The sequence below is a fragment of the Zalophus californianus genome, chromosome 4 (genome assembly GCF_009762305.2).
Source record: "Zalophus californianus isolate mZalCal1 chromosome 4, mZalCal1.pri.v2, whole genome shotgun sequence".
In the NCBI taxonomy this organism is placed as follows: Eukaryota; Metazoa; Chordata; class Mammalia; order Carnivora; family Otariidae; genus Zalophus; species Zalophus californianus.
Genome location: NC_045598.1, coordinates 171947982 through 171973985, shown reverse-complemented (window position 1 = coordinate 171973985; position 26004 = coordinate 171947982). Strand labels below are relative to the sequence as shown.

The 26004-nt window shown below is 42.1% G+C and overlaps 1 protein-coding gene across 2 annotated transcripts in view; it reads left to right on the top strand.

Moving 5' to 3' along the window:
• The window catches only part of SNTB1 (syntrophin beta 1), a 229969-nt gene that overhangs the window by 112284 nt on the left and 91681 nt on the right, over positions 1 to 26004 (top strand). The window contains exons 4-5 of one of the 2 annotated variants that reach the window (XM_027613914.2): positions 3009 to 3137; positions 24823 to 25030. In XM_027613914.2, coding sequence (XP_027469715.1) covers positions 3009 to 3137; positions 24823 to 25030 — 337 coding nt within the window. The remainder of the gene's footprint in view (positions 1 to 3008; positions 3138 to 24822; positions 25031 to 26004) is intronic. The other variant, XM_035727201.1, reaches the window with a different exon arrangement.

Here is a 26004-nt window from a genome sequence, read left to right as displayed (position 1 = left end):
GTAGTTAGAGGAACTAACAACTTTTATTATGTGCATAATAATATGTGGTAAATGTTATCAGTTAGGTTACGGTGAAAGAAACAGAGACCAGTCTAGGTAACTTCAGCAGAAAGGTATTTAAGGAGTTAGTTGCTTGCAAAAAATGGGAAGGCCTTAGGTCTCCAGTTGAGTCTCCATTAACGACCGTCAGGAGTCTATAAAACTGATACAATCAGGAAAGTAGAGAACCAGGAGGTTGCCATTGGAAGTACCAAAATGATGCAGGACCAGAGGAGTGATCCAGGAATCAGGGAACTGGGATGAGGGAATTGGCACCTTGTAATTCCCTCTTGACACCCAGGAGGCTGGTGATTGGACACCGGCACTCCCAGCCAGCTGCAGTTGCTCCTTGCTTTTGACCCTGACATCCTTGCTCACCAGCAGTGGCCATCAAAACTTCCACCTTCCCAATCTCACAGGAATATATAAAATAATATATTTGGCAGAACCTACTGTATTTACAAAACCTTACCTCTAAGGGAATCTGGGAACATGGAATTTGTCTTTCTTGCTTGCTTGCTTGCTTGCTTGCTTGCTTTCTTGCTTTCTTTCTTTTTTTAGCATTCTACGTTGTAAAGAGGGTGCAATGAGGTTGCATTAGCCAACTCACAGTATCTGTTACACAGCGTTGGCTACCTGGTAGGAGTTCAAGAAATGCTCATTCTCTTCCCTCCCCTTGTCAAGACTCAAAATAAGAGCTTAAAGGAAACTTTGCGCCTTGATATGGTTAGAGGAGTTGTGGAAAAGGCACTACCTCTCCTCCTGCATCAGTTTTGTTGAGTTTTGGAAACAGGTTGTAGTGGCAGAGACACCCACCAAGTAGTCCCTTTGTTCCCCTGAATTTCCACGTCTTCTTATAGTTGTGTTGGGCATTGTGACTAATTCTGGCTAATGAAATATGAGCAGAAATGATGTGTGCGCTTTTGAGCTGAGACCCTGATGGGCACATGGGTTCTTGGAGGTGCAGCTTTCAAATGGGAGAGTTTCCTTACGCCTGGCATCCTGAGTGACCTAATGGAGCAGATCCCCACCCTACTCACGTCAGACTGCTTTGGGAATAGAACATGTAATTTTCATAAACTTTGGTTATGTTAGATGACTGAGATTTCAGGACAATTTGACACCATAGCATAAACCTGTTGTGACCAATATGATCTTCGTGGAGATGTCCTAACAACGCAGTCAAGCTGATTAATATTTACTGGGAGATAGCAGTAATTCTCATGGAGCTAGGTGTATTTAGTAAATGAAATTTTTTCCCTCTGTTTCCCACTTTATGTAGTTTCCCCCCCCCCCCCACTTTATATAGTTTTTAATGTAGAGTCTAAAAGGAACCATATGGTTTCTTTTTTAGCTGACATTATCCAAGTGAGTGAGCATGACCTAAAGGTACCAGATAAAGGACCATTGGACCTTTTCACACTAAGAACATGTGAAAAGCATGCTTTGTTATTGCAGTTATAGGTGTTGCTTTGGGAACTGTTATTATTTGTGGCTAATGCTCTTTCCCTGTGGGTCTAGAGGATACTGTTGTCCGAAAGGAAGTGGGGGGGAGCAGGGGGAGAATCAGGCCCCCCACTGAGCAGAGAGCCCTATGCGGGATTCCATCCCAGGACCCTGGGATCACGACCTGAGCCAAAGGCAGACGCTTAACCGACTGACCCACCCAGGCACCCACAGCCTTCTTGTTTAATTCTTGTCATTGCAGCATAGGTATGAAAATAAAATGATAACCTAAGAGAAAAACGTGCCTCACTAAAGAATTCTACACCTCATCACCCCTTTACTGGGGCCCACAAGAAACCCAGAGCTGCCTCATCCTGAGTCTCCGTGTGTCACCCTTTGTAGTTCTTACCATGTGGTGGTTTTACATTTATTTGTGTCTTGATTTGACTAATCTCTGACTCTCTCACTAACTCCATGAGTACCGTGGTCTGGTTTGCCTTTGCTTGTCATGCTATCCCCAGTGCCCACCCCAGTCAGGGGGATGAATAAATAGTCACTGGACAGAGGTGTGTGCCAATGAAGGGACTGATGAGCGGATGAGGGAAAGAGAACACAAGGAAGACCTAGGAGATAGGACAGAGCTTCTCGGCTTCCCCACTCAGCATTCCTATGGTCTGCATGTTACTACTGACAGGGCCAAACAGATGTTTAGAATTTCTTCTGCTATGATCTTTGTGGGGCCTTGGAAGTTCCCCAAGATACTCCTGGTCCTCAGATGGAAAAAATCTTTTACAATGATTGCCTCAGTCAGTATATTAGGTTGCAAAACTGTGAGGCACCATTTCTGAGAGGAAAACAACCTTGCACAGTACAGTATTCGTGTTTCTCAAGGAACCAGGACTGTGACCTCTGTGAGTTTATTTGTAAGAGTTGGGTGGCTTTCATACTGTGATGAGCTCCAAGGAGTTTCCCAGCTTCTTTGTGACCAGTGTTCTGATTGCAGTGGCAGGCCTGCAGCTTAGAAATGCTTGTGAAGGGGCGCCTGGGTGGCTCAGTCGGTTAAGCGTCTGCCTTCGGCTCAGGTCATGATCCCAGGGTCGTGGGATCGAGCCCCTGCATCGGGCTCCTTGCTCAGCAGGGAGACTGCTTCTTCCTCTCCCTCTGCCTGCTACTCTGCCTACTTGTGTGCTCTCTGTCTCTCTGTCAAATAAATAAGTAAAATCTTGAAAGAAAGAAAGAAAGAAAGAAAGGAAGGAAGGAAGGGGAAGGGGAAGAGAAAGAACGAAGGAGGAAGGAGGAAGGAAGAAGGAAGAAGGAAAAGAAAGAAAGAAAGAAATGCTTGTGAACCCAGGCCCAGAGGGGCTGGTGGGGAGGAGCGGGTGGTCTTGGGGGCGGCCTCGGGAAGGTCAGCGTCTGTGCCCTGGGTTTTAGACCCAGGCCCTGGAGCTAAGCTGTCATAATGGGTCTAGAGGGCCCCAGCTGCAGGCACTTCTGGGAATTCAGCAGAGTTTGTGCTGTTGCAGGTTGCCCAGCTGTCCCGCATTGACCTGCAGAGCCCAAGCAGAGAGGATGGCTTCCAGCCACAGGAAATCCACATCCAGCCTGCAGAAGCATTTCAGTCAGCATCCAACCAGGAAAACAGACTACTCTAGGCATTTTATTTTATTTTTATTTTTGTTTTTTTTTTGGGGGGTGTGTGTGTGCACATTTTAAACAGAGGGAACGGAATGCAGTGAATTGGTTATAATGGTCAAAGATGAGCTGAGAAGCCAGCCTAGGTTTTCCCTCCCTCTTGCCCTACGGTCTCCCCCAGTGTCTCCTGTGTGCAGAAGCCATGTGACACAGAAACCCCAAGTAATCATCCCCTCGTGATATTGAGCAAAGTCACGGAGAGAGCAAGGAATGGATTTGAGGACTGACAGTACCAGGACAGGCCCAGAAAGGCACCTGATGCATCTCGAAATTTCTAGTGGTTAGCACACAGTAAGTGGCCCAATAAATATTACATTGAACAGAATGAATGATCAGCATGTGGCTCCGATACTCAACTCTGTGTGTTATGTGAAGCAAGTCATTTCATCACTTTGAGTGTATTCTTGAACATAAAGGAGAGACGATGTGGGTTCCCCATTTTCATCCTAACAAGTAGATGATTCTGATCTTTTGTGTCTTGCCAGAGCTCTGTGTCACTTTCAAGAGCTTCTGTTCTCATTGTACAAGACTCTGCTCAGTAGCTTTATCACCCTGACCCCCAAGACTGACTCTGGAAGTCACTCTTTTGAATGAGCCTTTCATGTCACATGGCTTTAAAAGGATTTCTTTCTTTGATGGAGTACAAGAAACCAATACACTTCATGGCATTGGTCCCAAATATGTTGCTCTAGGATATCGCTTTAAAATATTTAATGATTTATTTATTTATTTGTTCCTTTATTTTTTCAATAGATAATACAGACATGTGGTTTACTATGCACAAAAGGACATGCAGAGAAAAATAAGTCCCCCTTTAACGCCTCTGTCCAAGTCACCTGGTTCTCCTCCCCAGAAGCAACCACTGTTACCAGATTTCCATGTCAAATTGTCAATTTAAGACAACTATTTCCCTGAAATTTCCAGAAGGCAAATGTATTCATTTCCTATGCCTGTAATAACAAATTACTAAAAACTGAAAGGCTTAAAACCACAGAAGTTTATTCTCTCAGAGTTCTGAAGAGATTTAGTCTGCTCTTCCCAAAGGATCTAGGGAAGAATCCTTCCTTGCTTCTTACGTTTCTGGTGGCTCCTAGCAATCCTTGACATTCCTTGGCTTATAGCTAGTTGCCGCACTCCAATCTCTGTGTTTCTTTACTGACCTTCTCTATTTATCTGTGTATCTCTGTATCCTTTTTTTTTTCTTTTTTTCTTTTCTTTTTTGAGAGAGAGAGAGAACATGCATGCATGAATGGGGAGAGGGGGCACAGGGAGAGGGAGAGAGAATCTTAAGCAGGCTCCACATCCAGCATGGAGCCTGACATGGGGCTCCATCTCACAACCCTGAGATCACAACCTGAGCCAAAATCAAGAATTGGACACTTAACTGACTGAGCCACCGAGGCGCCCCCATGTCCTCTTCTTATAAGAATATTAGTCATTGGATTTAGGGCCACCCTCATCCACGATGACCTCATTTTAACTAATTATATCTGTAAGGACCCAGTTTCAAGTAAGGGGTCACCTTGAGGTCCTAGGTAGACATGAATTTTGGGGAGACATTATTCAACCCACTACAACAGGTAATGATGCTTCTCAAGTTGCCCCAAAGATTATACATATATGGTGACAAGGGTGGGGGTAGTCAGTAATTAAATATACAGATTCCTGGCCACCTCTCAGACCCACAGAATTGGAACCTCCATAGAAGGAGCTTAGAAATCTACAGTTTTAACAAATTTTCTCATTGTGTCTAATCATTAGGTAAAGTATAGAAAATCCTCTTTTAAAATAATCAAGCAAAAGCAAAAATCCCAAAGGATAAAACTTGATCCAATAGACTTGAGGTCAAATACTGGCTCAGTCCATATTTACTAGTTAATAACCTTGGGCATTTTATCTAATTTTTGGGGCTCAGTCTTCCTATCTGTAGGATGGCAGTAATAATAATGGTAGCTGAATTGTAGAGTTGCTAGAAACGGGAAGGTCACATGTACAGAGATTCTAGATGTTGCAGAACTAGTAGGCAGATTTGGGACTTGAACCCAGGACTTCGGAGTCCATGTCCATTGTGCACTTGCCACTGAAACCTGTCTTGCTTTTGACTTCACAGAGGAATTGTACATAGGAGTCCTTTAAAGAGCTAGTTTCTCTCAAGGAATAGTAAATTTGATTCTGTTCACAAGGCCATAATATATGCACATGTACCAGAAAGTACTTAGTGAATAGAGCACTGTGTAATTTGACACCTTGGTGACACCTTCTACTTAGAATCATCTACTTACCTCGCTACCTGCTAACCCCTAACAGATCTGTTTCTCAAGCTACCAATCATCCTCAATCATCACACAGATATCACCTGCTCTGAGCAGTCTTTCCTGTCTCCCTCCCTCCAGATAGAATCATTGCTATTATTATTCTGAGAAACCCTAACCATCATTTTTTTTGGCATTTGCTATACTAAGACCAAGGCAGTAAAGTGACAGGACTGGGCTTTGAGCCCAACCCTTTCTGACTCCAAAGCTCATGTGACATAGAATTATCACTGTACCCTCTCTCTCTTCAAACCCCTCCCAATGTTATCCTAACCATTCTGTATGCGGTGAGGGAAAGAAAGCCTATTTCTTCCAATGAACTGTGACCCCTTCCAGTCATCCATTCCAAAGCAAAAACCCTGTCTCATTTGTTGGTGTGTCGTGAAGTCTAGAACAGTGTTTCTCAAAGTGCGATCCCAGGCCGGAAGCATCAGCATCACCCGGAAATGTGTTGGAAATACAAATTCTCAGAGATCTTTAGGTGGGACCCAGGGATCTATAGTTCAACAAGCCCTACAGGTGATTCTGATGCACACTGAAGTCTGAGAACCACTGTAGGATGACATCCCCTCCCAGCTGCTTTCCAAAACACAGTGAGATTCTCAGACGTCTGTGTACTCTTAACAACCATTGCTGAAGCAGCTTGATAGCGTGCGTGGCATCATATTATCATTGCTTGCTTCTCTCTCTGAACTGATGCCTTTTTGCAGGGGTTTGATCTAGTGCATACTTAATTAGCCAGGACCTTACGCAGTGCCTGACACATAGCAGGTGTTCAATGCACGTCTGCAAATAGAATACGTGAATTCATGCATAAAGGGAAGCTAGACCTGTACTTTCAGGAACATGATACATTTTTAGGATCTGGAAGGAACCGTAGAGAACAGTTTATATCAGAGTAAACTGAAACTCAATTGAGAAATTTCCCAGGTTATGACAGTGACGCAGTGGAAAAATGAAACATGAATGAGGTCTCAGTATCTTCCAGCTCCTTGCGACTCAAAGTGTGCTACAGAGACAACAAGCAGCAGTGCATCACCTGACGGCTTGTGAGAGATACTGAACCTCAGGCCCCACTCCAGGCCTGTTGAACCAGAGTCTGCCTTTTAATGTGATCCATCTCATTACAGTTTGAGAGGCACTTTCATTTTGACTCCATCACTGGGCTTTCACCAAACTAATCTCTTCTCCTTTAGTCAAATGTCTTTGGTTTTTTTTTTGGTTTGTTTTCTAGAGCTGAAATTCAATTTCCTAGTGAATCCACAGGTGTGAGGAATTTATTAAAGATTGGGTGGTGCTGGGAAAATTAATTAAATTCACTCAGTGCCTTGGAAATAAAGCTTTAACAAACAATGAGGAAAAGTTCCTTCAGCGCAGATGGGATAACTGATTTCTTGTTTAGAATAGCACCCACCCTGGCTCAGATCCAGGCAAAACATCAGCTGCTCCAGCTCATGAAAGGTCAACATATTGCTTCGAATGACTTTTATGAAATGCTCGTCTCAAAATTGGAAGCACTGTGGAGATGGTTATATGTAATCCAACTCCTTGATGTCATCAACCTTATACCTTTACCCCAGCCTGCTTCTTTTTCCTGAGATTTTCAGAGGTGGGGGGACATTTAAGGCTTTATCTCCTCCTATCTGAAGTAGACCCAGCTTTCTATCCTGGTTATGGGAGTGGAGTCATAGCATGAACTAGAGAAGTCAACAGCTCATCAGCATAAACCATTTCCCTCTAGAGTTTCAACTTCTGCCCCTAAGTCTAAGCCTAAGGGCTGCTTAAAATTAGCAAAATCCTGTGACTCGAGGTTCTTATTTCCTCCAGCTGTCCTTTATGCATAAGTAGTGATGGTGTTGGCAGGCGCCATTCAAAAAGAGGGAGTGTTAAGAGCATGGATAATATACGAGCCCGATAATCGGTTCATTCCAAAGTTGTTTGCTGTATCTGGACACTGATGCCAGGAAGGCAGAGCCCCTTTTGGGTGGGTTCATCTTCATAAACACAGTAGCTGATAAATGCCTTTGAACTGACATGAAGTGAATACAGTCTAATCTGTCCCTTAATACATCAGTGATGTTAAATGCCATAATGCCTTCATCATGAAGACTGTCATGCTGAAAAGACTTTATCTTAAAGACTTCCATTGATGGGCAAGGTACAAGACTTCCACTCTGAGCAAGATGGAGGAACCCAAACTAGATTTATCCTCCCTCCTGCCTGAAACAACCAAACGCAGGTGAAACATGTGCTTGAGACCTTGGATTTCAGGCAGTGGTTCCTGAGAGATGGGCAACAAGACAGTCCCTGAGATTGCCTTAGCTTTCTGCCTTAAGAGAGTTTTTGGGCAATGGCACAGGGACAGAGCACCCCAGTGAAGCCTGAAAGCCCCCCTCAGTTGGGAAGACAGGGAGGAGAGAGTCCAGGAAGACCAACACAGCTGGCAGCCACAGGGCAGGCAGGTAGTAGAGAGGAGAGAACTGCACAGAGAGGATTCTGGAGATTGAGGAGGATTCCCTCAAGGTGAGCGGAGTACTGATCAGCACACGTATGAGCAAACTGCGAAAGACCAAGGGAAAAACTGCCCCACAGGATTAGAGGTAACATTGCTCAGGACTCACATAAGGCCAGGAATGATGCCTGTCCTGAGGTGGGACTGGAAAATGTCATGATTCACAGGAGTAGACAGAGTACAGAGTGCATGGAGGGACAGAATTCATCCTAGATGGAACACCACCCTAGTTCTACCTGACAAGCCTTAAAAACAATGCCTAAAAAGATCAGATGATTTCCAAGTAACTGTGTCCTGGAAAAAGACAAAACAAAACAAACAAACAAACAAAAAACACTCAATATTTTTAGGACTATAAACATATCCAGCACTCAACAACATAAGATTTGCAATGTCTGGCATCTACTAAAACATTAGCAGGCAGGCAAAGAAGGAGGAAAAATATGTTTCCTGATGAAGAGGAGAACCAGTCAATTGAAATTGACCCAGAAATGACCCTAAGATATTAAGATTAGCCAACAAGGACATTAAAACAGTTCATGTAACTGTATTCCATACATTCAAAAAGCTAGCCAAAGACATGGAAGATACAAAAAAGATCCAAATCAAGCTCTTGGAGATGAAAATTACATTGTGTGAAATGAAAAACACATGGGATGATATTAATAACAGAAGAGACCCAGTAATAGAGACTGTCCATAGTGGGGTGCCTGGGTGGCTCAGTCGTTAAGCATCTGCCTTCGGCTCAGGTCATGATCCCAGGATCCTGGGATCGAGCCCCGCATCGGGCTCCCTGCTCGGCGGGAAGCCTGCTTCTCCCTCTCCTACTCCCACTGCTGTGTTCCCTCTCTCACTGTCTCTCTCTCTCTCTCTCTGTCAAATAAATAAATAAATCTTAAAAAAAAAAAAAAAAAGGAAACTCCATAGTGAAACAGAGAAGATAATTTTTTAAAGTCATGAGAGAATGAGTGAGCTATGGTACAAAGTCAAGCAGCCTAATACACCTGTAGTTGGATCCTCAAAGGGGGCAGAGGAAGAAAAACTTTCAAAGAAAAACTGCCTGAAAACTGTCCCAATTTGATAAAAACTATAAACCCACAAATCCATAGAAGCTCAATAAACTCTATATACAAGAAACATGCAGAAAGTGACACCAAAGCACATTATTATCAAATTGCTCAGCACTAGTGATGAAAAGCTTAAAAGCTGCCAAAGAAAAAAGACACATTACATAGAAAGGAATAAAGAAGAGGCAACTGCTATAGATGAATGTTTGTGTCCCCGCCCCCACAAATTCATATGTTGGAACCTAATCCTCAGTGTGATGGTGTTAGGAGGTGGAGCCTCTGGGAGGTGTTCAGGTCGTGAGGGTGGAGCCCTCATGATGGGGTTACCATCCTTAAAAGAGATCCTAGAAATTCCTGGTCCCTTCCACCAGGTGAGTGCAAAAAGAAGATGACCCTTTTCCCTACCAGACACAGAATCTGCTGGAGTCTTGAAATTGGACCTCCCAGGATGGAAAACTGTGAGCAATAAATTCATGTTTATAAGCCACCCAGTCCGTGTTATTCTGTGATAACAGCCTGGGTAAACCAAGACAGCAACTTATTTCTCCTTAGAAGCAATGCAAATGAGAAAGTCAAGCAAGATCGTTCCATGTACTGAAAGAAAAAAAAAAGTGTCAAGTTAGAATTCTATATCTAGTGAAAATACCTTTCAGAAATTAAGGTGAAATAAAGACTTTTTCTGACATACAAAGGCTGAAAGAACTCGTTACCTGCAGGCCTGTACAAGGAATGCTAAAGAAAGTCCTTCAGGCAGAAAGAAAATGATGCCAAGTAGAAATATGGGCCTACAGAAAAGATTGGCTCTGTCTTGTTAAGAAGACATCTCTCCCCTCATTGATCTGTAGGTGCATTGCCATACTCCTCAAAATCACAACAGGTTTTTTTCTACAGAAACTGGAGAATGGATTAAAAAATTCATATGGAAATGCAAATAGGATATGCATATAGAAATAGCCAAACAGCTTTGAAGAAAACAATGTTGGATGATTCACACCATATCATTCAAGAGTTTTTATAAAGTTTACAGTCATCAAAAAAGTGGGATACTGACACCAAGATAGATAATTGGTTGATGGAACATAATACGGAGTCCAGGAAAAGACTCCTGCATAGATGCGCAACTGATTTTTCAAGAGAAGTACAAAGGCAATTCAGTAGAGGAAGAATGGTCTTTATTGTGAGTAGTGTGGTAAAAATGGGATATTCAGATGGAAAAAAAAAAAGAGCTTCCAATCTGTGCCTTATACCCTATACAAAAACTAGTTTAATGTGTCATCAACTTAAATGTAAAACCTAAAACTATCAAACTTCTAGAAGAAGATATAAGAGAAAGCATTTGTGGATTTGGGTCAGTCAGAGATTCTATATATGGCACCAAAAGCAAAATCCATAAAGAAGTGCTGATAAATTGGATTTCATTAAAATTAAAACTTACTCTTAGGAGAATGAAAACAAAGCCACAGACTGGGAGAAAATATTTGCAAAGCATGTATCTCATAAAGGACATATATCCAATATATATATATATATATATGAAAAGCTCTCTAAATTCAATAAGAAAAAAGCAGTAATACCCTTTTTTTAAAAAAGGGCAAAAATTTATACAGACACTTCACCATAGAAGATAGATGGATAGGAAATAAGCACAAGAAAAGGTGTGCATCATCGGTCATGACAGACATGTAAAGTAAAACCACAGTGTGATGACATGATGCAATTTAATTTGGCTAAAATTAAAAACACTGATCATACCAAGTGTTGACAAAGATGTGGAAGAATTAGAACCTCCATCCGCTGCTGAATGGGAATGAAAAATGGTACAATCACTTTTTTGAAAAAGATTTTATTTAGTCATTTGAGAGAGCAAGAGCGAGAGTATGAGTGGGGGGAGGGGCAGAGGAAGAGGGAAAGAAAGAATCTCAATCAGATTCCACCTGAGTGCAGAGCCCGACATGAGGCTTGATTCTAGGACCCCAAGACCATGACCTGAGCCACAATCAAGAGCCGGGCCCTTAACTGACTGAACCACCACTTTGATACAGTTTGGTAATTAAAATATTATACACCTATAGTATGAATCAGTAGTATTTACCCAAGAGAAATGAAAGCATGTATCCGTAAAAAAACCACAGATGTTCCTAGCACCATTATTTGTAATAACCAAAAACTAGAAAGAACCCACATGTCTATCAAGAAGTGCATGGATAAACAAACAGGGCTGTATGGTACAGTGGTTACTGCTTGGTCATAAAAGGGAATGAAGTATTGACACATGTTATAACACGTATGAATCTCAAAATAATTATACTCTGTAGAAAAAAGGAATATATACTCAATGATTCCATTTATTAAAATTCTAGATAATGCAAACTAAGTTCTAATAAGGGAAAGGGAGGAAAGAAGAGTCACCATGGCGGGTATACATATGTCTACACTTGCTGCATACTGAAAGCCCAGTTCATTGTATGTCAGTTATACCTTAGCAACACGGTTAAAGAAAATCAGTGCAGTTATAGAAATAGTTTTTAAGAAAAACTGGACTATTTGCTATTCTTTAACACCCTTAGCCTCTCTGTCCCTGGTCATGGATGGCCCCCACAAACTGGAATGCCCTCCCTTCATTCCCCACCTGTCAAAACCCTCTTGTTCCGGAGCCCCTTCTCAGATGCCTTTCTCTTCCTGAACTATTTCCTGATCCTTACCCTCCAACGTGCCTCCCTTGGAGACTCTCTGCTTCTCTAATGGCGCACCTGTTGTGCCCTGTATTACAATTATTTTGGTACCATCCCCGTCAGGAGGCTATAAATGGCTTGGACTATATCCAGCTTATCTTTGTATCGCACTGCCTCCTCCCATGCCTAGCAGACTCTTGGATCCATGCAGGTGTATTTTCGAATTCGATATTTGGAGGACATGTTTTCCCAAAGATACAAGTATTAATTCGTAAATCAGATGGTCACAAGAGCATGCTCTTCTTTGCTGTAGGTTAACCTTTAATATCTAAAGTGGTCTTTCCTTTGCATGTCTACTGCTGCCACCCCGTCACTGCAGAGATATCCTGGCCAGTCTCCATGCCTCTAGTCTCTGTCTCCTCCAGTCCCATCTTCCCAGTGTGATCTCACTAAAATACGGCTTGATCACATCACTTGCTTAAATGAAATTCTGTGGGTGTGTCCTCACTAGGGCTCTCGCGTTTGTGTTCCCACTTCCTTGTCTACCTCTCCCCTAAACTTTGTCTAAGCCATTAAAGAACTATACACAGTTTCCATAATGTGCAATGCAATTTTCCCCTTTGGTCCTTTGCTCAGGCTGCCCCTCTCCCTGGGATACTCCCCTTGGCTATTCCTTCTCCTTTTTGATTTAGCCGATTTATCCTCTGCTTTCAAAAGGAAGGAAAAATAAAACAAGGTAAAAACAGAGAGGAAGGCAAACCACAAGAGACTCTTAACTCCAGAAAACAAACTGAGGGTTGCTGGAAGGGAGGTGGGTGGGGGGAAGGGGTAACTGGGTGATGGGCATTAAGGAGGGCATGCGATGTCATGGGCACTGGGTGTCATATGCAACTGATGAATCACTGAACTCTACCCCTGAAACTAAGAATATACTATATGATAACTGAATTTAAATAAAAAAATGTTTAAAATAATTAAGCTTTAGGATTATCACTGTTCCAGGGGTTATATATGTATGTTATAACTCAGCCCACTCCTGTTTGTAAGATGAAGACACTAGGATGCAAAGAGGTTGAGTTCTTCACTCGAGGACACTCAGCTCAGAGCCAGTGCAGAGACCAAGGCCGACTGACTCCGTTAACAACGTTCTAACTGCTGTACTGTGTGGCCTGTCCTGGAGAGCAGTCACTGGGCTCTTGTGTACCAGCCACTCCCTGAGCTCCTCGAAGGCCATGGCTATGTTGTCGGACTCAGTGTCCCTAGACCCAGCAGACTGCCCAGCGGAGAGTAAGCATTCAGAAATATTTTTGAATGAATGATTCAGATGTGATTAAGGTTATCTGTACTTGCCCCACATAAGTATCTGGTTTCTTTTCTTTTTTATTTTTTTTTTCAGGGGGTATCTTGAAATCTTGGTAAAAGCAGTGCAGGCTAATTGATAAGCAGCCCTCATGCAGATTGCCCAAAGGTACAAAGCTGAAAATAGAAAGTTCAATCGATTGACTGGCCCATCTGGAGGGAACACATGTTTGGAATGCTATAGACAAGAGGCAGACTTCTGACCAGCCCAGGAGCTCAGCTCTTCCTGTAGCAACCACAGAATCGGGGCGTTCTCCTCTCCCCTCCATGGCCTGCCCTCCTTCCCATTCCTCCTCCCTGTGCAGCTCATTTCAAGAAGCAGAAAGCTTTAAGTAAATTTCCTTCATGCGTAACAACTTTTCCGTCCTACTATTTTAACACATATTTTCTTTAAGGAAAAAAATAAAACTAATAAAGTCAAAACAAAATTAAACAAATCTAACCCACATCTTTGCTCCTTCACAGAGAGGTTGACTCTCTTCCCAACCTGTTTGGCGCCTTGGCATTTACTGTAAGAATGAGGAAGATTGAATTTTATGTAGCGTGACCTTTTGAAACTTGGGATGATCATTAGCATTATTCTGATTTTCACCCGCTCTTGCAACCAGTACAGAATTGCATGACAATTTAAAACTTGTCTAGATAGTTCGGATATAGATTTTTTAAAAATAGCAATTTTGTGGGTAGCTGATTTGTTTGTGCTTGTTTAAATCCTTCAAGTAATGAAATGATTATTGCTATCTACAAAAGAGGTGAACATGTCTTTGAGCAAAGGCTTCGCAGAGAAAATAATTATGAAGCTGTCATTTCCATAAATACTTTGACAGTGAAATATGTACAAAGTGTTACAGTAACTGTTTCAAATGCAGAAAGAGGTACTGGACCCAAATTCAGGACCAGCCCCCTGGAAAATTGTAAAGAAAGGTAAGTTGGCCTCCAGTGCGTGAGCTCTCTGTGTCCATCCCCTGAACTTGGGTAAACGTCATTGCTGGGAATTCTGGATTCTAGGTTCAATAATACTACTACCTGCAGGTGTGACCTTGGATAAATAAATCACTTCTCCTCCCTAGAAATTTTTCACCTTTGAAATGAGTGTTTGGGGTAAATGACCTCTAAATTCTTTCTGGATTGCTAATTCTGTCTTTGATCATTCATTTGTTCATCCATTTAACGAGGATCATTTTGGTTTCTGCTTCCCCTCTTCATGTCGTGCCCCTTCCCATGCTAACTAAAATTGCCTATGGTGTTTTCCACTTTTCTGGACCCCATTTCCATGGCTAGTCTAGTCCCTTCATGTGGTAGAGCCTGTTCAGATCCTTCTCGTCTCATCCAGCTTTTGCCTCATCTTTACCATTCTCACGGGGCCCTCTTCTCTGCTGGGCGGTAGCTACTAATAATCCTTGTTGAAAGGTATTAATGGCTTAATGGCCTTCCACCGGTAACACATCCTTCTCTATCTAGGGACACTGGAGAAACAGTGCTTTTGTCCTTCTCCCCTTTTCTTCTCCTCCCTCCTTAAAAAGAAAGACTTAGTAGAAATTAAAACAGAACAGATAAGCGATATTTTGGGTTTGGTGAAGTACTGTTACTATGTATAAGCAGCTGCGGACTTCACAGTGGTGAATTATTGCTTAGTTTATTAAGAACTGAATAAAAGATTGTTCCTAAAACAGATACAAGTTATTCTCTCATGGTAGGAATTTTTCATGTTATTTTCATGTTATTTCATGTTAAAGTGTGTGCTTGTCCAAGATTGCTAGACTGTAATCTCAGGGATCACAGAAACCATGTCGACGTTCAGTTCCCTTTCCCTCATGTGCCTCATGCCATGGCTAGGTACTAGGCTCTCGAAAAATAATTGATTAATTAACGAATGACAAGCCATCTTGTAATCTTGTCCATGAGTCAGACAGAAATGAATTAAGTGGCATCCACTTCTGTCCTTACCTCTCAGATAGAAGTATTCCTTGTTGCTTTAGGTTGTGTCATCTCTTGACCCTGATTTACACATTTACAAGTCTGCCTGCTTTTACGTCCAACCTGGATAAGACTGGCCAGATCACAAATTGATTACTTTAGCCCAAGAAAATTATGTATGACAAATTGATAAACAAGATAATATGAAATAAACTAAACACTTCAGAGTTGACTACTGTTGCACATTATCCGTGGAAACTGTCCTTCTGGGACATTAAAACATTTTTGATTTTATGTATTTAAATACATTAAATAAATCTTATGATGTAGAACTGAAGTACTTTATACCATAGAATTAAATTTCATTACTCCAGACTGAAAGGGTTAATGTGTAGTGAGGGAAAAGCACAATGTAAAAGGAGGCAGTTAAAGAACTTTGACAAGAAGTTAGAAGGAGAGCCACCATCGAGTCTGGACAAACTTTTAGGTAATAGACGAAGCCATCCATTCACTTAGTCCAGGAGAAACTTATGGGTTATGCCCCTCTGTGTCAGGCAATGGGGGATATTAACATGATATATATCATACCCTCAAGGAATTTACAGTCTAGAGGGAGAGAGAAACTATAAAGGGATAAGCCTTGAAAGAGAAATTGTCGGATGACAGAAGGCCACTACTGTCTCTAAGATTAGGGCCATCAGGAGCTACATGTGAGAGCTACATTTCAGAATGCTTTCTAGAAATATCAAATAGACAACATGAGTGCTGCCAATCCCCACTCCCATTATCCATGGCAGATGTCAACATATGATGATGCTACTTTTTCTCATTGAGTCTAGAATGAGACCTCAGGCTCTTTTTAATATCATTTCAGGCAACTGTTACCATTTGATCAAAGTTGGCCTCCAAAGTAGAACTCACATCCCATCCTAGACCCGTGTTTACCCTAGCTCCACTGAGAAAACTTGCTAATTTACAGCGTGGCCACCTCTTCTGAAGGGAGATACTACTGAGGTAATACTGATAAAACTTGGAGACTGAATGGATCCTACGAGAGGAGGACAGGAGACATCAAGAACGATGGGATCATCCAACCTGGATTATTGGGAAGATGTGGATTCCATGAAAATAACATAACCATAGAAGAGACAGACTCTTGAGTCTATGTGTACAAGTTTGAGGTTATTACAAGATACCTATGTGAAGATGGAGATATTTCCCAAACTCATGTTTCTTGCCAAATCGTTTTCCATTTTTTGTCTTAGTAAGAGACACGGTCATTCATTCAGCTGTCTGAGCCAGAAAGCTCCTTGACACTCCCCTCTTTCTCATCCCTCAAAGCTAATCCATCATGAAGTCCTATCAGTTTTATTTTCTATACACTTTCTAATCCAGGTACTTTATACCATTTCTACCACTAGGTATTGTGCCAGACATACTTAACACTAAAAACTGTTGGTTGTTTATTTGAAATTCAAATTTAGCTGGGTATCGTATATTTTTATTTGCTAACTCCAGCCCAAAATAATCTAATTCGGAAGAAGCAAGAATAGATATTCGGACTGCAAATGCTATGCTCTGGACTGGACTCTGGGATGGACTGTTTATGCTGTCAGTGTAGGATATTAAGAATCTAGAGACAAATGTAAATTGATTTGACCTGCATAGCACATTGTATATTTAAATGGCTGAAAAAAATCAGTTGAGCTAGGTCAATTCACAGAGTATTCTGTGAGGTACAGATGAAGTCCATAGTGGAAAAACAAAATGTTTTCTCTAGTTTGACATTAGCTGACTCCTCTTCTAAAACTTTGATAATGATATCATTCCCCTAGGAAAGTCAAAGTGCTGAAATTCTTCACACATTTTGTAAATTTATGTGTTACTGAAAAACTGAAACCTAGCCAACATGAGAGATATTGTCAGGTTCCCTCAGAGCCTAGCAGAATATTATATCATGCATGACCTGTTTTTAAAATGGGATTTTGTGAAAAACAGCAGAACACCTTTTCTGGTTCCTTTTCTATTCACTGCTCGCACTTGACATATTCCTTAGGTGATCTCATTAGCTCCCATCATGGCAGCTAGATTCCGAAATCTGCATTCTTAGCAGGGGATTGTAGTTTCGGGCAATAGAATCAACTCTGGCTGAGGATATGAGAGTGCTCACATATTTCCCAAAGAGTTCAGAGAGGCAGGCTAAGCTCAACACCCATCCACATTGAGAATGCTGTTCTAGAAGAAATCCTGCTCTTGCTGCCACTTAACAACCATGCCACAGTTCGCACAACTGCCTTAGCTTGCACCAGTAACAACTCGGGACTGGCCAAGCTCCCATTTAGAGCTGGATGCTTCTGCCGCCATACTTGCCAAAAGAGGGATTCCATACACAGCTACTTTCTCACGGTGCGTCCTTGCCATTTTGAGTGAGTGGCTCTGAGCCCTAGCAGCAAGAAAGACAAGGGAACTCAAATTCTGGCTTCTACCGCAGGGGAAACTCAACTCACAATTTGGAAAACTTTCCAAATACACAGGAAGGGTGCCTGAAAGATATTGAGCAGCAACCAAGATGAAAAATATTCTCTACTCTTGTAAGCAACAGACCACCTTCTACAAACATCCTACTCAGTGGAGCATAATGAATAAGACACAGGCTGTGCAGTCAGACGTGCTAGGGATCCAGTTCCAGCTTTGCCTCTTACTGACTGGAAGAGTGAACAAGCTAGCCCTTCTGAGGTGCCAACTTCTCATCTGGAAAGTAGACACACTAATACCATTCACCTCATAGGCTGGTGGAAGGGACAAAATGAGGAAAGTGAACACCTGCGGTGGTGGAGTTTTCATCCCTACAAGACAAGTTCTCCTCATTATGAATATTGTGAATACAGATCTCTGATCTCTTTCTTTTGAAGTCTTTTGGTTACAACCAATTTGAGGATTTAAAAAAAGAATCCATTTTTTTTCTAATTTTTTTCTGTGATGTTTTCTTGTCTACATAAAGCTATTTTTCCTAGTGAAAAGGGGTGCAAACATTCCTTTTCTTAAACTTTTTTCCTCATCTTTGATTACATTGCAAAAAGTTTAGAAATTCAAGAAAAGCAGAAAGGTGGAAATAAAAATACTTCAAAATTCAACTATGTAGAGATAGCCACTATTAATGGTGTGCCATACATTTGTCTGTGGGGAAATATTTTCTATCAGCCTTGGGAATCACAGGTTCATGGAACTGGGAGCAACCATAATGACCAGGAACCAGGTGGTTTGAATTCCCCTCCATTCCCAGGGGTTGCTGCAAGCCCGCAGGCCTTCCCCTCCCGACTACCTTCATCTGTGTTTCCTCCAGCCTCACCTTGGAGGGGAAAGGTCACGGGAAACCTTTGTTGCCAGGTTGCAGGCTTTATGTATTAATTTTGCGTTGGGAGGCTTCAAGGTTTATGTGGCAGCCTCGTGTCTCTGAACAGGGGGAGTAGAGAATTCTGGGAAAATATTATTGGTCTCAGCGGGAGTCTTTAAAAGAGTAAGAGGGTAGGAAAATCACTCTTTTATTGCAAGGTTTGCCAAATGATCTCCGAGAAGCTGTGATATCATTCACCGGCTGTGCCAAGCTGGATCGAAACTGCCCGTCTTGGCAGCCAGCTCGAGTGAGTGTGTAATTCCTTGGGGTTGGTACGGGCCTTTATCAGAAAGAGTTCCATAGGCAGTATTTACATAACTGTGGTAGAGTGTGAGAATAAACACAGCTGTGGCATTGCCCTAAATATTTCCATTCAGCAGGGAATTAGAAGAGAACTTTATCGCTGAACTACAGATAAACACAATTCATCAAGCAGTGGTCAGTTCAACTGGGGAACAAGATAGGAGTTGTAAAAGACTGGCCTGCTAGAAATAGCTCCATTCGGCCATCCTGACTTTATTGCCCTTTTATTCGCTCCCTCCCTCCTCTTTCCCGGTTCCAGAAATGCAGGACTCATCAGCTAGCAAGGAGGTCGTCTAGATTTTTTTTTTTTTTTTTTTTTTAATGCCAGGAGGGAAGTAGAAGGCCCTGTGATGGACTGAGCAAGGCCTACTAGGGGCCTGCATGCTTCCGACGGCTTTATCTATGTCCCTCATTCCAGGAGGGTTTCCTTTTCCTTTCTGGTTATAGAATTGAATGCTGGTGGGGCTAAGGGTGTTTTGTTGTTGTTGTTGTTGTTGTTTCGCCAAGGAGAAGACTGTGTAACTCCAATGTATGTTGAAGTGGAAGACTGATTGCCACAGCCCCAAGTGATCTGCATCTTACGAGTTACTTCCAGCATCTGTGTGTCTTACACATCAGTGCAGTTCCCATTCAACTATGCGCAAGAAGATAGTTACACGGTGTATTAGTTTTCTAGGACTGCCGTGACAAAGCGGGCACAAACTGGAAAGCGTAAAACAACAGAAATTTCTTCTCTCTCGGTTTTGGAGGCCGGAAGTGTGAAATCAAGGACTTGGCAGGACTGGTTCCTTCCAGAAGCTTTGAGGGAGAAACCATCCCCTGCCTCCGTGCTAGCTTCTGGTACCTGCCGATCTTTGGCGATCATTGGCTGTGGCTACATCACTCCAGTCTCTGTGTCCATCTTCACATTGCCTTCTTCTCCGCATCTCCGTGTCTTTTCTGTCTCTTAGAATGACACCTCCTTGGATTTAGGACCCACTCTAATTCAGTGGGCAGATGAATGGAATAAGGATCTCATCCCCATCCTCACTTTAATTACTTCCACAAAGATTCTGTTTCCAAACCAGTCACATTCTGAGGTTCTGGGCAGACATGAATTTGGAATGATACTATTCATCCTACTATGTACATGGTGAGCTTCCTGGGGACAGGGACACCCAACACACGCTAAACACCTGTGAGTTTTCTTGAACACTCACATATAGGCACATCATATCAACATATTGAAATCACTGCATGTTTCCAAGTCCATTTTGTAACTCGAGATTTATTAGGATTTTGTTTCAATATGCATGCCTCGTTTCTCTATTAATGGTGCAGTTAGGAAAGAACTAACTTATATGTGCTCATATGTGCAGACAATTCAAAAGCATTGTATTCACTAATATAGTGCCTTTTCCCACTTACTGAGCCAACGGAAGAGTCTTAAAATGCCAAAAGCATAAATGGCACCTGCTAATATCAGGATTTACAAGTCACAGAGCACTTTCACAACTCTTATCTCATTTGATGCTCTAGTAACCCCGTGAAGGTTTTATTATTATCACTTCCATTATAATTATCATTATCATTTCATCATCATTATCATCACCACCACCACCCCTATTATACAGGGGAAAAAGATACTCAAGGCTCATAGAAATTATGTGACCTATTTGTGATCAATGAGTCAGGACTTTTAATTGTATTTGTCAACCCAATTCAGATAGGTTTATGCAAAAAGGGGAACATAGGAGAAAAGTACAAGGATATGCTGTGTGTCAGGTATGGCTGGATCCAGCACTCTCGGCCCTGTTTTCCTCAATGTTGGCTTCATTTGCAGTCAGGCCCTCCCCTCTTGATGGCAAGATGGCCTTCAGTAAATCCATGATTTTATCTGACCCCTCAGTAGATGTGATACGGAAAAAACATCTCCTTAACAATTACTCCTACAGAAATCCTGGGCCAGATCTCCATGACCCAGATTAGATCACACCTACAACACTGAAACCATTGAACCCCCAAACCACTGAGGCTGAGAATGGGGGTAAAGCCTGTTTCCAGAAAGGGGGAATGGAAACTGGGCAGAAGGAATCACAGATGGTCGTAAGAGAGTATAGTATAGTTCGTAAGTGACAGAGCTTGGATTTGAGACAAGTTTTAACCTGCAGCCCGATCCACCTGCCCTTCCTCCTCCTCCTCTGCCATTCCAGTACAGTGAATACACAATGCATACATGGAACACAATTCAGGAGATAGAATGTGAGACAGTGAAGTCTCCTTTCTAATCTTGTCTTCATGTTGCTCAATTTCCCTCCTCATTGAACCCACCTGGATACATTTCCCAGCATAGTCTCCACAGTTACAAGCATCTATAAAAATCACTTTGACATCAGTGATACCACACTACTCTCACTGTTCTGCCCCGTGCTTTTTTTTTTTTCAAGATTTTATTTATTTTATTTTTTTTAAGAGAGAGAGGGACAGAGAGAAGAGGAAGGGGGGGAACTGAGAGCATCTTAAGCAGGCCCCTCACCCAGCACAGAGCGCCACGTAGAGCTTGCGATCTCACAACCCAGAGATCATGACTTGAGCTAAAACCAAGAGTTGGTCGCCTATCTGACTGAGCCCCCCAGACACCCCTGTCCTGTGCTTTTTTTTACTTCCACTGTATCATGCATTTGTGGTTCTCTGACTTCAATGACTTCAGCTACCCAGCCACAGTAGCATTTCCACCCTAGAGTTTTTCTTATTTCCCTCTTCTTCCTCTCCCCACTCCTGCCCTCCCCTATTTCTACTTCATCTCTTCACCTTTGTCTCCTTCCATACATTTACAAATTGATGAAGTACTTATTGGAGTTGAAATTGCTTTTGAAAAAATGGCTTACATGAAATATGCGAAAATGGTTCTTTTGTAGTATGTTATCAGCAAAATCTTTCACCCTCACAGTTGCTGGTTGGTTCAGGCATTGAGAAAATAAAGGGGCTTTAGCAGATGTTTGTAGCTCTAGTGATGATCCTAACTCCTATCAACGTAGGCTCCTGAACATGGGCCTCTTGGGGCTCTTTTAGGTACAGCAGAGGTAGAGGGATCACAGGGGATGGAGTTATCAGGTTTGCCCCAAGGCATCCAAGATCTTGCAGAAGACTCATGCCGCTCTCCCCAAAGTTATCCTTTTTCCATTCCATGATGTTAGAAATAGTGAGATCCGAGAATTTACTTTTCCAGTAAGTTCTCTGGGTGGTGCAGCTGCTGCCAGTCAGCCGCACTTTGAGAACCACCACTAAAAGTATAGGACCTGCTAGTTCGCCCCAGAAATAGCCCAAGATCCTCCCTGTACGTCAGGCAACAACAGCCAACGAAAACAAAAACTCACACTTTTGGCTGGGATAAAAGTAAGTCGTGGTGATAGAAATCCGAATAGTGGTGATTTGGTGAGGGGTGGGGCGGTAATAGCTGGCAAGGGGGCTGGAAGCGGACTTCTGGGACGCATGTAATGTTCCGTTCCTTGATCTGAATGGTGGTTTCACAAATGCGTTCCCTTTGCAAAAGTACATTTGTGCACTGCGATTTGTACACTTTTCTGTCTGTAGGTTATACTTAAAAAGTTTACTTAAAAATTAATGATGATAAATGCTGTTAGGGCCCCGGAGAAACGGGCCTCTGTAGAAACGGGCCTCTGTATCATTAGCCTGTACGTTTGTTTACAAGTCAGCTTTCCTCTGGGGGTAGGCTGACAATCCAACAAAGATGTTCTTTGTTTCCTTTCTTCCTTGCTGGCATCATGTGCATATATGTGTGTGATACCTGGGGGGTGGCGGCTTCCCAAATCATCATTTGTTTAAAAACAAATGCACCTCTTCAAAAGAAAATATTGTAAATGAAATAGTTGCAGGTTTTAAATTTCTAGAATAACAGATCATGTTAGAATAATTTGAAAAGCATGCTGAGGGGCACCTGGCTGGCTCCGTCAGGGGAGCATGCAAGTCTTGATCTTGGGGGTTGTGGGCTTGAGCCCCACGGGGGGGAAAGGGATAACTTAAAAATAAAATCTTGGGGTGCCTGGGTGGCTCAGTTGGTGAGGTGTCCAACTCAATCTCAGTTCAAATCTTGAGCTCAGTGTCATGAGTTTGAGCCCCACGTTGGGCTCTATGCTGGACATGGGGCCTACTTAAAAAATAAATAAAGTAAAAATTTTGAAAAAGAAAAGTGCTTTGAGCTCTCATTAATGCATTTTGAGAACCCTGGTTGGTATTTGGCTATGTAACTTTACTGAAGAGGGAGAACTATAGGCAAGAACTACCTCCCATTTCTTTGAAAAGTGCCCAAGAGGCATGAGATGTTTTTCTTCTGAGGACAGATGTCACCTAAAGAATTCCCTGTTTTATCACAAAAAAACCTTTGGAGTCTTAGGAGGCTTGTTTTGCAAATTTTTGACCAAAAAAAAAAAAAAATGCTAATTTTTGCTAAAACTCCCCCAGAGACATTCCACTTTCAAATCATTCCTTTTCTACAATTTTAGTTTATGAGCAAAACAGTTTACTCACTCTAAAAGTTTGGTTTTGAATGTTAACGAGGCCAGGTTGCATTGGGACTTCTGATTTTCAGGTGATCTGCAATATTGTTATTTTGAAACTCAGGAGCTAAGGACACTACTGAGCATGAGAGCGAGACTTCAGACAGCTGTGGAAGAAAATGAGTGCCCCCTATGGGATGTTGTCCCATCTAAAGGAGAGATACTGTAATACAGTAGCTAAATTGATGGGATTTTGAGCCTAACCAACATAGGTTTGAATCCTAGCATCACTGTGTGGCCTTGGGTAAATTCTCTCTCCCTCCAAACTTTAGTTTTTTCTTCTATTAAATAGGATTAATAATAACAGTCCTAGGGATATTAGGAGAAACACATATATAAATAGTAAGTATTCAATGCATGGTAGCATAATAATTAAGGGATGAAATAACAAATGGATCATTTTTATTCAGTTTTGATTTTCCCAATTCCTATATATTTCTGATGCAAAAGTGAATGTAAAATATTTATTTGCATGTATACATGAATGAATAAATGCAATAAAAATTAGCTGTCTAAAAAGTATAGGTGTGAAGGACAGGTTATTGGTTGCCAGGGATTTGGGATTACAGTGGAGAGCAGAGCACTGTAACTATCAGGGGTAGCTGGAGGGAGGGCTTTGTGGGGCTAGAATAGTCCTGTATTCTGAGTGCTGTGATTCCCAGGTGATAAAATGACATAGAACCACACACCTACATTGTACCAATGTCAGTTTCCTGGTTTTGATATTGTAGGGTATAATGGACGGAGAGTCCATTATACTGTCTATATATACTATTTTTGCAATGTCATGTTAACCTAGGAGTACTTCAAAGAAATATCTATCTAGAACTTCCTTCTTTTACCACAATCACAGTATGCAAATCTCACTTTGTATCTCAGGTGGTCTCTGTGCAGTTCTGGTGTAAGCTTTGGTGTTTGACTTTTGCTTTCTTTTCTTATTCGGCTTTAAAAGAGCTCTTAGTGTGCCTCTCTCCCCCACTGTGACCCCATCCTAGGCCCATTCGCTTCTTCATTACACATGTCCAAGGGTTAAATGTTGGGTAAGTGTGCCACAGACAGGATTTCTAAGGAATGCAAAGTTTGGTCATCTTTGGTTCTTAAATTTCACAATTAACACTGAGCAGTAGGATTAAGCATATGGCTGGATATTTCAGTCTACTTTCTGCACTAGCAGCAAACGTGTGTGCATTATTAAAATCCTCTGTGGATTGAGAGGTAAAGCAAATCAGTATCAGCTCACAGTTTGGAAGTCTTGATATGATACTATTGATAAGCCAGTCAGCTGAATAATAGGAAAACCAGACATCCTTAGTTCAGGTGATCTGATGGTTGAATAACTGTGTCCCCAAAATCTAGACCAATGCCTAAGCACTCAGTGGATGTTTGTGGATGAACAAATGGGTGAATGAATGAAAGAAACATTAAGATAAACCATGCAAAGCTGACAAAGTCCAAAAGTAAGAGTACAGAATTAATTCACCTCTGTGGCCTAGGACTTGACAAAGCATGACCTACCAGGAAATGTTCTAACCCTTCTCTCTCTGCTTCTCTAGGCAGCTTGAAATCCACTCTCCAGATGCTAAGCACACAGTGATCCTAAGGAGCAAGGATTCAGCCACTGCCCAGGCCTGGTTCAGTGCCATCCATTCCAATGTTAGTGACCTGCTGACCCAAGTGATTGCTGAGGTCAGAGAGCAGCTGGGGAAAACAGGCATTGCTGGGAGCCGAGAGATCAGGCATCTTGGCTGGCTTGCAGATAAGGTAAGGAAAATGCTCCCCCAGGAGTAGACATTTCCCCCCCGGGTTCCCCCAGCACTTGTTGCAACCATAAAGTCAGTTACCTCATTCCATAGGCTGGATCTCTCATTCACAGGCTATTTGGACTTCCTGTCCATCTCTAGCAGGCTTGTGTTATACATGGGGAGCTGTGTCCTAATCTGCTTTGATTCCCCGACATAGAGTCCAATACGTTGCAAATTACAGGTGGTCACAGATTGTTTGTCAAATGGATGAATGAGTGAGTAGATGCGTAGTTTGTCACACGTATGGAAGTCAGGGAAAATAACTCAAATGCCCAAAGGAGCGTTTGCCTTGTGAGATAAGGAAGTGGAAAAGGTTGCTTAAAAAGGGGGTTTCTGTGAGTTTTCATGAACCTACTTGTTAATAACGTAGATACATTCATTTACAAATAATAGCAATAACAGCAAGGGGTTCTTAGCAACTACCGGGTGTGGGCTCTTTTGATGTATTATCTTATATTTTATCTCTGTTCTTAAGCCAGCAGGCCCTGAAGGTCATCATTTGTGAGCACCTGTTGTGTGCAAGGCACGGTACTAGGCAGGAGTGAAGTGTATAAGGATGAATGAAGATTTAATCTTTGTTCTCAGGGAGGACAGCTACTGTGGAAAAGGACCTGGGGTCATGTTAACACCGTCACTCTGATCTCTTTCCCAAGCTACATGATACATTGAAGATGGTAAAACTCACTTTGCAGCGGTCTGCTGGGAGTTAACCCTTCTCTTCGTTTCAAAGGATTGAGCCTTTGCCATTATTCCTATACCTGATTGCTGTCCCTTCAACTTGATCTTGAGTGCTCAGGAACACCGGGCTTTTGGAACAGTCTGACCTCCCAGTGACTCACATTGTAATAGGCGGTAAATGGGAATAATGATTGTCGCAATAAACAGCCTTTCTGCCAGTGAACCATGTCATCTGAGACGGCCCAGGCAAACAGC